Source organism: Microcebus murinus, chromosome 6 (assembly GCF_040939455.1).
Source record: "Microcebus murinus isolate Inina chromosome 6, M.murinus_Inina_mat1.0, whole genome shotgun sequence".
NCBI lineage: Eukaryota > Metazoa > Chordata > Mammalia > Primates > Cheirogaleidae > Microcebus > Microcebus murinus.
This window is the reverse complement of record NC_134109.1, coordinates 79,596,977-79,607,860: the sequence shown is the minus strand read 5'-3', so window position 1 is coordinate 79,607,860 and position 10,884 is coordinate 79,596,977. Positions and strand designations below refer to the sequence as shown.

Here is a 10,884-nt window from a genome sequence, read left to right as displayed (position 1 = left end):
CCAAACCTCTAGGCCACCTGGACCCCTTTTGAGGGAAGACTTACAGCAATCAGATGCTTGGGCCCCTGTGGCAGCTATGGTTGGCTCCAAAACTCGCTGTAGAGGGGCTTGTGGGAAGCCACCACTCACTGTACCTATGGCATAATCCCAGATCCCAGGTGGGCACAGTCACTGGCTTGGGAGAGGCAGAGTGGGGGTTGGTTCTGGGAAGAGGTTGTTTTCTTATTGGAGTTATAGCAAATACGATTAGCTGTGAGCACCTGTGCCTTCGGAAAATAAACATGTCCCCCATCCCTTGGGGGGGTCTGCGTTTGAGATCCACCCTGGCTGCAGGGTGAGGCAAGCGGGCTGCTCATTCACAAGACTGCAGCCTGGCACTGATCAGCCTACCCCTTACCCCACTCTGTAGTGGATACAGCAGGGGGGGAGGGGGGAGAGGACATCAACACCCGGGGCACTGCCCTGTCTTCCACCCTCCAGGCAGGCACTCAGCCACTCCTCCTTTACCTCTCCTTCCACTTCCAGGGGTAGAAGGTGAAAGGATGAGGATCCAGGCCTAGAGGAACTGACTGACCCAGGCTGACCCCGGCAGTGTGCATAAGCCAGGGCCAGACCAAACGGAGCCCACAGGGCTGCCCCCAGCTCTTGCCAACGCCTGCTCAGGAGGAGGAGCTGCCTTCCCCTGGCCTGGGGGCCAGGCTGGGCAGACTCTGTGCCCTAGTCTGGAGCTGGGCAGCCCAGAAATAGGGAAGGTGATGCAATCCTGCCCCTGGAGAGGCCTCAGCACAGCAGGCTGGGGGCTTCCCATGTGGCCAGGCCTGGATACTCATCTCCCTGTTTTCTGTTCTCTGAAAAAGGACAATGTGTCTCCTGGGCAAATGCCATCTCTGGGCCCTGGAGATGAATTAATCTCTGGCTGCAGGGGATGTGCAAAGGAAGAGGTGATGCCTTCCCTTGGGGCACTGGGGCAGGTGAAGGGCACCTGGGTCCTGTCCCTGCTGTGTATCTGTGGGACTGGGTCAAGGATCCCTTTCCACTCAACATGCCTCAGTTTCACCTTTTGCACAAGGAGAAGGGTCCCTATTCCTTTCCCATTCCCATTGCTGACTCAGACACGAGTCCCGTGCTGACTCACTCCACCCCCTGCCCCCCCCCCCAGCAGCCCTCTGGATCTCCCAGACACGTGCCACCAGGCCCAACCCTGCCGAGCTTGTGCAACGTGACATGGTGAGGGGGCTGGTGACACTTGAGGAAAGAAGCCCAGGGGGGGAGGCAGTGGCAGACAGAGTGACAGACCACACTGAGGTGCCTCTGGGAGAAAGCCCTTTTGCCAGCCTGGGGCCTGATGGGGGACAGGCTCAGCAGGTGGGAGGGGAGGGGGAGTGTGGAGCGCCTGCCTGCCCCCTGCCTGCCTCGGCTTCATCTCCTGTCAGCCTTCAGCTCCCAAAGCGACAGCTTCTAATTCCGGCTGTTGGTGCCTCTGTGCTCTGCAGCAAAGTCTCAGCTTTTTTTTTTTTTTCCAGCTTTGCTGTTTCTTTTCTGTTCATAACGTACTGAGCCCATAGGGAAGTCAGAGCAAAAGCTCCAGGACCTGAGACCTGGCACCCCCACCCCCATCCTGCCACGGGTCTGGCTGGGCTGGTGATGCCAGCTGGGGTGATGGAACCAGCTGCTCCTTCCAAAGGGCACCCAGTACAGTGCTCTCTGCCCCGACTCCTCTTCTTCCCTGAACTGTCTCAATCCACCACAGGGAACAGGGATATAAATGAAGTGGAGTTGTCTCAGGGAGGCTCAAGGAGGAGGGGCATGGTTCTTCAGGACCAAGGGGGTGGCCATTCTGGGTTTCTGCTGCTGTTCTCCACCTGGGGGGTGCACAGCCTGGCTCCGCAGGCTGGCCTGCCACACAGAGATTCCCGGGGTACTCCCTCCCCTGATCCTCTCAACAGAGAGAAGGGAAGAAAGCAATTTTCTTCGTGCTGCAGAAAAGGGAAATTGAGTCATAAAAGGAAGAGAAGCTTTTCTTCTGCTGAGTAAAGATGGATAGCACTCCTGCCTTCTCACTGGGGGTAGCAAGGCTCTACCCACTTCTGGGGGGCACCCAGGAGGGGCCCTGTTTGGGGGCGGTGCAGTGAGGGCTGCACTCTAAATAACTATGCAGCTCTTTCCCTGACACTCTCTCACTCGATCCCATGTGAAGCAGGCAGGGCTGGTATGTGTCAGCCCCATTTTGCAGATGAAAATACCCAGGCTTGGAGCCACACTGCTAGTAAATGCATTCAAGCTAGGACTTAACCTCCGATGTCAAATACTGTGCCCTCTCTATGACACCGTGAAAGAAAAGTGGCAGAGCCCTAACCAACAACTTACAAAAAGCACAAAGGGGGCTTCACAGCGTGTGCAGGTATGCATCCCATGCTCCCCGCATGACAGAGGGGAGTGGGAGCCTCTGCTCCATGACCTGGGCGTGGAATCCAAGGTGGGCATCCCTGGAGCTGGGAGCTAGAGAGAGGTGAGAGGCTCAGGGTGCAGGGCCATGAGCCCACTTTATCACACCCATCTGAGCCCACTATCTCCCTCCCAGGAAATGCTCTCCTAGCCCCCTATCTTTCCTCTTTCCTCGGCATCTCCTACTGCAAAACATCTTTTTTTTTTATTTCGGCATATTATGGGGGTACAGATTTTAAGGTTTCAATAAATGCCCATTTCCCCCCCCTCCCCCCAATGCAAAGCATCTTATCATGGCCGTGCCCAGGCCAAGAACACTTTCATTCTTCCTTTAATTTCCTGTCTCTTATAGGAAAGGACCCCTTAAAGCAGCCCTCAACACTGTCCCCTAAAGATGTGTTTCCTGATTCCATGCTTTGCCTCCATAACTCTCTGGAATTGTCTTCCTCATTTTTTCACAGCCAGATCCCACATATCCTTGAAGGACCAACTCAGAAGTCCTGTTTTCAGAAGACCCCAGAACCTTCTCCGCCGCACAACTCTTTTCCTCCAAGGACTGTCTTGGTTTCATATTTAGCAGATGTAGTCAACCCTCAGGTGACATCCTCCACTTTCTATGTCACAGTCTGGTCTTCTCCATTAAAACACTAAGTCTCTTCCATCCAGAACCGAGCTTCTGCCTCTGTATTTCCCACTGCCGGGAACACAATGCCTAGATCATGAAACGTCTCAGAAAATTATATAGTCTCAGAAAATTATATAGTTGATACCTCGTTCGCTCCTTACTTTACAAACATCCATTCCAACCCCACTTTCCAAGTTCTGAAGCGCCCTAACTCCCCTCAACCTAGTTCTGTGTATCCCCCCCCACCTGCTTTCGCAGGACCTAGGGGGCTGCTGGTGGGAGGGAAAGGAGATGCGGTGGTTTTTCCACGCACCTCGTGGAAAATGGAATTTGTGCTTTTCTCTCCTTACGGATCAGCTAGTAGCCACAGCCAGAGCCCTGTGGCCCTAGGAAACTTGTGCTCAAGAGAGAGACAGGCACCGTAGGTGGGGGAGAGTCTTGCGTGGGTCCCTCGCTCTTTCCTAGGTGGTGGCCAGTCCTGGAGTAGCGGGGAACCGGCGCCGAGGAGGAGCTGCTAACGGGTCCGCAGCACGCCCATAAGCAGCCCGCTCCGCGTTGAGTTGCGCCGGCCGCGCAGTCTACGCTCCGCCTGCTACGCAGCCGCCGGGGCTGGCAAGCGGGCGCAGTGTCGCTGTCGGGGTTGGAGACGTCTGAGATGCAGAGCGCGCTCCCCACCCCCACTACCCCCACCGCTCGGAGTGAGCGTGTGCGGGAGGAACAATCGTGTGTGAGTGCGTGATTCGCTGCACTTCGAGTGGCAGTTCCCAGCCAGACTGAGCGCCCCCCACAACCCGCAGCACACGTGCCCCCTCCCCCAAGTTACTCCTCATCCGTCTTTCGCCGCCACCCCCAGTCGCATGGTCCAGTTCTGCCCTCACGGCGTCCCGTTTCTTGTCACTCTGGACCTCTCGGGACAGTTCTCAGTCTTCCCCGACGAGCCCGAGATCCCGCCAGTTTCTAAGGAGCCGAGGGTAGCGACTCGAGTGGGGGCGGAGGGCGGGGAGAGAAGACTGCGACTTTGGGATTGGCCGGGTTGGGTGCTTGTGGCCCCCGGCGAGCAGCCCCCGCCCCCGCCCCGCAACCGCCGCCGCATTCCCAGGGGAGCGCGGAGGAGGAGCCGCTCCCCGACTTCGTGGCCCGCGAAGGGGTGGGGGTCAGGGGCGGTCTCCGCCGCCCTGTCCCTCTCTGCCCTGACGGCGCAGCCGGCTTCCAGGGCAGCCATTGCCATGGAGACCCCCGAGGCTATAAAGCCAGGTACCTAGGCGGGCGGCGGCTCCCGCGCCGCTGAGTCCCCCAAGTGAGGAGCTCGCGCTCCGGCGTGGCCCGGCCCCCGCGAGAGGAGAGGAGGCGGAGGAACGGCGCCAGCAGCTTGAGGAGCGGCGCGCCCCGCCAGGGCTGGAGGCAGGCGTGCACGGCGGGCGCCACCGTCTCAGCAGGGGAGCGGGGGCTGCCCCGAGTGCGGGTGAGTGGCACGGCTCCAAAACACGAGGGACTGAGGGCGCCGGACACGGGGAAAGCAGCGGGAGACTCAGAAGGGGGCCGAGCTTCGGCTCCCGTCGTCTCGTGGCGGGCCAGGAGCGGAGCCCAGAGTACCTAGCAATCAACACCTTCAGGCGGGAGGCCGGGGAAGGCGCAGCGAGACGCCAGGCGTGCGGCCGAGGAGCGGCTGGGCAGCGGGAACCGCGGGTGCACCTCGAGTGGGGATCTCCGGACCGTCGGCCGCCGCGGCCCACGCGCAGAGGGAGCGGCACTAGAGCGCGGGCGGAGGCCGGAGCCCCGCGGGACGCGAGAACAGGGGCGCCCCCGTGCGGAGCTGCTGGGCCGCCCGGGTGCGGCGGCAGGGGCCATGCTCAAGCCCAAGGACCTGTGCCCCCGAGCGGGTACGCGCACCTTCCTGGAGGCCATGCAGGCGGGCAAAGTGCACTTGGCCCGCTTCGTGCTGGACGCGCTGGACCGCAGCATCATCGACTGCCGTGCTGAGCAGGGCCGCACGCTGCTCATGGTGGCCGTGGGGCTGCCGGACCCCGCGCTGCGCGCGCGCTTCGTGCGGTTGCTGCTCGAGCAGGGTGCAGCCGTGAACCTGCGGGACGAGCGCGGCCGCACCGCACTCAGCCTGGCGTGCGAGCGAGGCCACCTGGACGCCGTGCAGCTGCTGGTGCAGTTCAGCGGCGACCCCGAGGCGACCGACTCGGCTGGCAACAGCCCGGTTATGTGGGCGGCGGCGTGCGGCCACGGGGCGGTGCTCGAGTTCCTGGTGCGCTCCTTCCGCCGCCTTGGCCTGCGCCTCGACCGCACCAACCGTGCGGGCCTCACGGCGCTGCAGCTGGCCGCTGCCCGCGGCCATGGGACTTGTGTGCAGGCCCTCACTGGGCCCTGGGGCCGCGCCGCCGCCGCCGCCGCCGCCCGAGGCTCCAACTCCGACAGCCCCCCCGGACGCCCGGCCCCCGCACCCAGCCCCGAGCGTCGACGACCCAGCCCCCGCCGCCTACCGCGGCCTCTGCTGGCGCGCTTTGCGCGAGCGGCGGGTAGCCATGGCCACGGCGGCGAGGCTGGCTTAGTGGGCAAGAGTTCGGGCCGGCACCGGGCACAGGGCAGCGAGCGACCCGAGCTGGGCCGGAGCATGAGCCTGGCCCTAGGTGCAGTGACCGAGGAGGAGGCTGCCCGTCTACGGGCGGGAGCCCTGATGGCCCGACCAAACTCGCCTCAGTCAGGGCGGTGGCGCTCACACGAAGTGCTGGAGGGAGCGCCTCCAACCCTAGTGCAAGCCCCCATTGGCCTTAGCCCCCACCCGGAGGGCGGCCCTGGCTCTGGCCGCCTGGGTTTGCGCCGACGGTCCACAGCCCCAGACATCCCCAGCCTGGTCGGGGAGGCGCCAGCGCCCGAGAGTGGCCCGGAGTTAGAGGCCAACGCTCTGCCTCTCTCGGTGCCTGGGCCAAAGCCTTGGCAGGCGGGCGCGGATGCTGTGGTGCTGCACGCTCAGCGGTAAACAGCGCCGCCACCGAGGCCGAGCCTGGCTTCCCCCACCCGCCTGTCTCTGCTTTACTGGAATTTCTCCCTTCTTCTAGGTCCCTCACCTTCTCGACAGTAGCCCTACCCCCATCTCAGAACCTGTTCCGCTGCCAAAGCAAGACCTCCACCAGAAATGAGAAAGGGACCCTCATCTTAAAAAGACCCTCGTCTTTTTTTTGTGCTTGTTGGTATTCCCAGCCTTTCCTGTCCCTGGAAGGCTAAGTGTGCAATACGGGTTCTGTGGGCTGCCACCAGCCAGGAAGGTGGACCCCCCCCCCCCCGCCCCAGTCCTAGGCTCAGTCCTGGGTCTGCCTAGGTTCCTGCCAGCTCCTGGCCAGTCCCCTTTCCCCTTGCTGGGTTTCCCAACACCCTGGCAGCCAGGCAGGCAGAAGAGTCAGCCTTGGAGAACAAAGACCCAGGTTCTTTCCCTCTGCCTAGTGATGCTGACAATAATGCCACAAACTACCAAAGTCTCCTTTTCCCCTATGCGTTGGAGAAGGAAAGACCAGGAGGGGCCCCAGAGTCTTTCTGGACAGGAGGGCTGATTAGAAAGAAATCGGGCCATTTTTCTGGGGCAGAAACTCCTGCCTCAAGACAATGAAAGCATATTTTGGGGGTGGCAGAGCCCCTGGTGTTGAAGGCTAGTTGTCCCTTGAGCCAGCTTCTGGGTAACTTGAGCTCCCTCTGCCTCTCAGATCCAGGATTCGACTTCATTGATAGTGTGGGGTCACTGCTCCACATAGCCCCTACCCAGCCCAACTCCGGCTCCTAAGTCAGCCTTGCTCCTTAGCTCGGACGCATCTGAATTCCATCTTTGGGGTTCAACGCCTCAACCCTCGGAGGCCCAGCCTTATTTCCACGCACTGTCAGATGCCTGAAATGGAAAAAGGACTTAGCACTTCCCCGCCCCCACGCCTCCCAGCTCCCGGGTCCCGCACGTGGGTGCTCCCGCGGGGTGGAACGGTTGCGAAGGCTTTGCTTAATTGTATCTCTTCCAATCCTCAAAGAACTCGTGTTTGGAGCCTTTGTATATGAAGCGGAAAGCAGCGGGTCTGATCCGAGGCTTAAGAACCTGACAATATCTCTTTAAATAGAAGCTCCGCGAGGGGGATAATTGAAGTGTTTGCGACGTTAAGCGGCGGCGCGCGGGAGTCGGGAGCCCACACGATCGAGCCGCAGGTCCAGGTTTAAATTACACCCAACTCCGCTGAGAGCAGCGAGGGGCCTGTTAACCCGCTCCTGCTTCTCGCTGGGCCGCTAATGGAGGGCGGGGCAGATGCGGGATGCCGGAGGTCGAGACCCCGGACTCCTGGGCCTCCGCGTGGGCCGAACGCGGCCGGCCCTGTTCTACTGCGGGGCACATTAGTGAGTCACAGGCGCTCGCGGAGAGGTGGTTAAAGAAAGGCCCTTTACTGGCCTGGTCCTTTGTCCCCGCTCCTGCCCTCCTACTCTTTGTACCCCCCTAGCGAGGGGGCGGGGCTGAGGATGGGGGTCTGGAGGGTCGCGTGCGCTAGGACCCCGCGGAAGCGCTAGCTCTTGTGTCACCAGCGCCCCCCCAGCCCACAGTGTGGCGGCAGGTGGCTTTTTTTGTGGACCGCGAGCGTAGAGCGTGCAGCCCCTCGTCTGCCTGCGGTGGGGTCTTTCCGAGACGTCGGTCTGTTCGTCTTTGCAGGACGGAAGGTTTCTCACCAGTAACGCCGAGGGAACTGCCCAGAGCGCGACGGCCGCGCCGAGAAATTGGGCTTGGGGGTGAAGAGGGTGAGAGGTCAGGGGGCGGGCCTTGCGCAGGTGCCACACACCGCCCCGGTCCTTCCACCCCCCTATCCGACCACTCCCCAGCCGCTTAGGCCGCGCGGGCCGGCACCCTGGACGTGATCTCTGGTGCCCCCTGGCGGCAGCGCTGCGCTCTCCCCGCTGCGCCTGGCTCCGAGCTCAGACTTCTGGTTTTATCTGGGATCGCGGCTGTGTGCTTCTCCCTCCGTGTGCATTTACCCATGGAATCCTCTGCCTCTCGTAGAATATTAAATCCGGATACTTGAAATCACTTCGCAGAAGTGAAGGACAATGAACAAAAAAACTCGCTTTGGGAGTAGCAGGAGCCCAGACCCTTCACTAAGGACCCAAGTCAATCTCCCAAGTTAAGGCTCCTGAACCCGAGAGAGACCGCTCCCTTCCGAACAGCTGGAGCTGCCAGCCCTCCTTACCTTATGCTTTCTGAACCTTAGGACCTGCCCGTTATGCAGTTTTCTTGTGATGACGTTTGCTTCATTTCTGAGGTGGTCTGCCCTTCCCTTCCTTTCTTCTACCCAGACACCTGCCTTTCCTCAGTCCCCCTGTCTAGGCCGTGGGTGCACAATACTAGAGTGCCTGCAAAGTGTGGGGAGAGGGTCTGGGGGGATCACTGGACATCCCCAGTGCAAACTGCTTCATTCTGATCTTTGCTTGCTCACCTCCTCCCTTTTTGGCTGTGTTCAATTTTAATGAAGTTTTTAATGGTGTAGGAATATAAGTATTTTGGCTTAAAAACAGTATGAAGTCTGGGTTGCACATTGTATCAGAGGCTATAATCTTTCCAGCGACTCTGACAAGTTGGTTTTCTGGTTGAATGTCACCTTGGGCTCTCTTTGTTGGGTAAATGACTGTGGGGCTTGTCTCTGAGGAGTTGCCCAGAGCTTGGTGGTAGAAAGTGATGTTTCTGAAAACCCGCGGCAGATTGCTCCCGTCTGAACTGAATTGCGTGTCTGACTGCCTTGCTGTCCTTTCATGCTGCTCGCCAGGCCCAGCTCTGTGCAGAACTTCCATGTTTCGCCACATTTCACTCCGCTCAACTTCCTCTGTCAGCACCAGGGTGTTGAGGCTGGGTCCCCTCTAGCTCTCTCCACCTTAGAAGAGACTTTTCCAAGTATTTTGCTTTCCTAATTCTTGTTGCTTTCATCATTGTGAAGAGTCACTCAGGCCACTGGATCTCGGTATGGATCAGTGTGTGAGGCTAAAGGACGTACACACACCCTTTCGGAGTGAGACTGTGTGGTGGAAGGTCTTCTAGAACTCACAAGAATAGTTAATAAATCCAGTATTATTCCATTGTGAGAACTGACCTGTCTTTGCCTTGCCAACCGCTCCTGACTCTTGGCTCCCTTTGGAGCGATGGAAGGATGCCCTTGCTTCCTGTGGAGGTTTCTGCCTTAGTGAGCCTCTGTCCCCGCCTGCCCTAGTATGGCCGGCTCCATATGGAAGGTAAGTCACAGGTGCTGCTTCCAACTGAGCTGGGAGGGATGGGACCATAGGACCAGGGCACCTTCTTGGGGGCCAGTGCTGGGAGGAAAAGGAGGTTTGCATGGCTCCTTGCTCCTAAGGAGCAAGCTCCTAAGACGTTTCAGTCAACCCCAGGTTGGGGTAGATCTCAGGAAGGAAGTACTAGAATTAGTGTTGGAGCTAGAAATTGAAAGATAATTTCATCCTCCTCCCCACCCCCAGCACCAGAACCCAGGCTTCTTGATCTCCAGGCACTACTCTGCTGTTTCTCAACTCCACACCTTTCCTTCAGTTCTGGGCAACAAAGCAGGGACTGCTTTCCCACTAGAAGCAGTTTCAGACCCCTGCCTGTGGAAGCTCGAGGTCCAGGGAGTGAGAAGCGAAAGGGGAAAAGAGAAGCCTTTGCAGAAAGTGGTCATCAGCCACTGTGCCCCCCCCCAGGCCACCCCCATTTAAGGCAGCACTTCCCCCTGGGAAGGAGCCCTATTTCTTATCTCCCGTAGTCCCAAGGGCCTTTCACTTCCTGTTTCCCTCTTTCTCTGCCCTCATTTTGGGCCAGCACACCACCATGGTGGTTGGGTGTTCTGCGGACCCGACCCGAGCTAGGAGCTCACGTGTAGGAGGAGGAAGGGCCACTAGGTGTGCAGCTCAGAGATGGCCTGGCTCCACTCCCAGAGACGACAGGAAGCCCAGAGGTTCTGAACACTCAGTTTAATTTAAAACAGGCACAAGTGCAAACAATTCACAAAAATGTCTAGGGAAGATGGTTTTGTTTTTAAAACACTGACCCTTAAAAAAAAGTCCTTGCAATTTCTTTGCCCCAAAGCAGGCCACTAGGGAGCAGAGGAAATCTAAAAAATATTATCTAGATACGATCCAGACGCCTGAAATTCCTCCCTGGAGTTCCCTGTCTCACAGCAGCCCTGAAGGGGGGAGGAAGGAGACCAGGGATTCAGGTGTCTGTGGAGACAGCCAGGGGCAGAAGGTTCGCACAAATAGGGTGCCCCTTCCCTTGACATGATGGAACCCCGGGAGGTGGTTCACCTTCTCTCCCAGAGAGGGTTCTGAGGAGGAGAACAGGTCGCTGACGACCTGGTTATAGACGAAGTTGAAAAGTAAAACAGTTTATTTCATTACCATTCCTGTGTCTGGCCCCCACACTCCACAGTTCAGGAGCAACTCAGAAACCTGCGCCCCCAGGATGTGAGACTCAACATAGACCTCTTTATCGGTCAGGTAGAAACATGGGACTCGAGAGGTGGGAAGCCAGGCCAAAACAGCAGGTCCCTTTAGGCTGGAACTTAGAAAGGGTGGGGCAGCCTTCTTGAAGCTGGCGGTGGGTGACCTGAAGGGACCTGGGCTGTCAGGGTGGCCTTCCTCCCCTTACACACACACACACACACACACGCACACACACACACGCGCTCGAGCGCACACGATGTTCTCTCCATCCTGTAAAGTGAGACCACCTTTACCGGCAACCCCATTCTTTCTCTTTCACGTAGCAGATGCCCCCACTCGTCCCGTGGCCTCTGAGCTGGCCGTGTGGG

The 10,884-nt window shown here is 59.0% G+C and overlaps 1 protein-coding gene across 1 annotated transcript; it reads left to right on the top strand.

Annotated features, from left to right (window-relative positions):
• The first annotated feature begins 4,469 nt into the window (after positions 1-4,469).
• Positions 4,470-10,641, top strand: ANKRD63 (ankyrin repeat domain 63). Its single transcript, XM_076004241.1, has 2 exons — positions 4,470-7,469; positions 8,857-10,641. The coding sequence occupies exon 1, from the start codon at positions 4,917-4,919 to the stop codon at positions 6,054-6,056; it is 1,140 nt and encodes a 379-aa protein (XP_075860356.1). The 5' UTR covers positions 4,470-4,916; the 3' UTR covers positions 6,057-7,469; positions 8,857-10,641.
• The last annotated feature ends 243 nt before the right edge of the window (positions 10,642-10,884 follow it).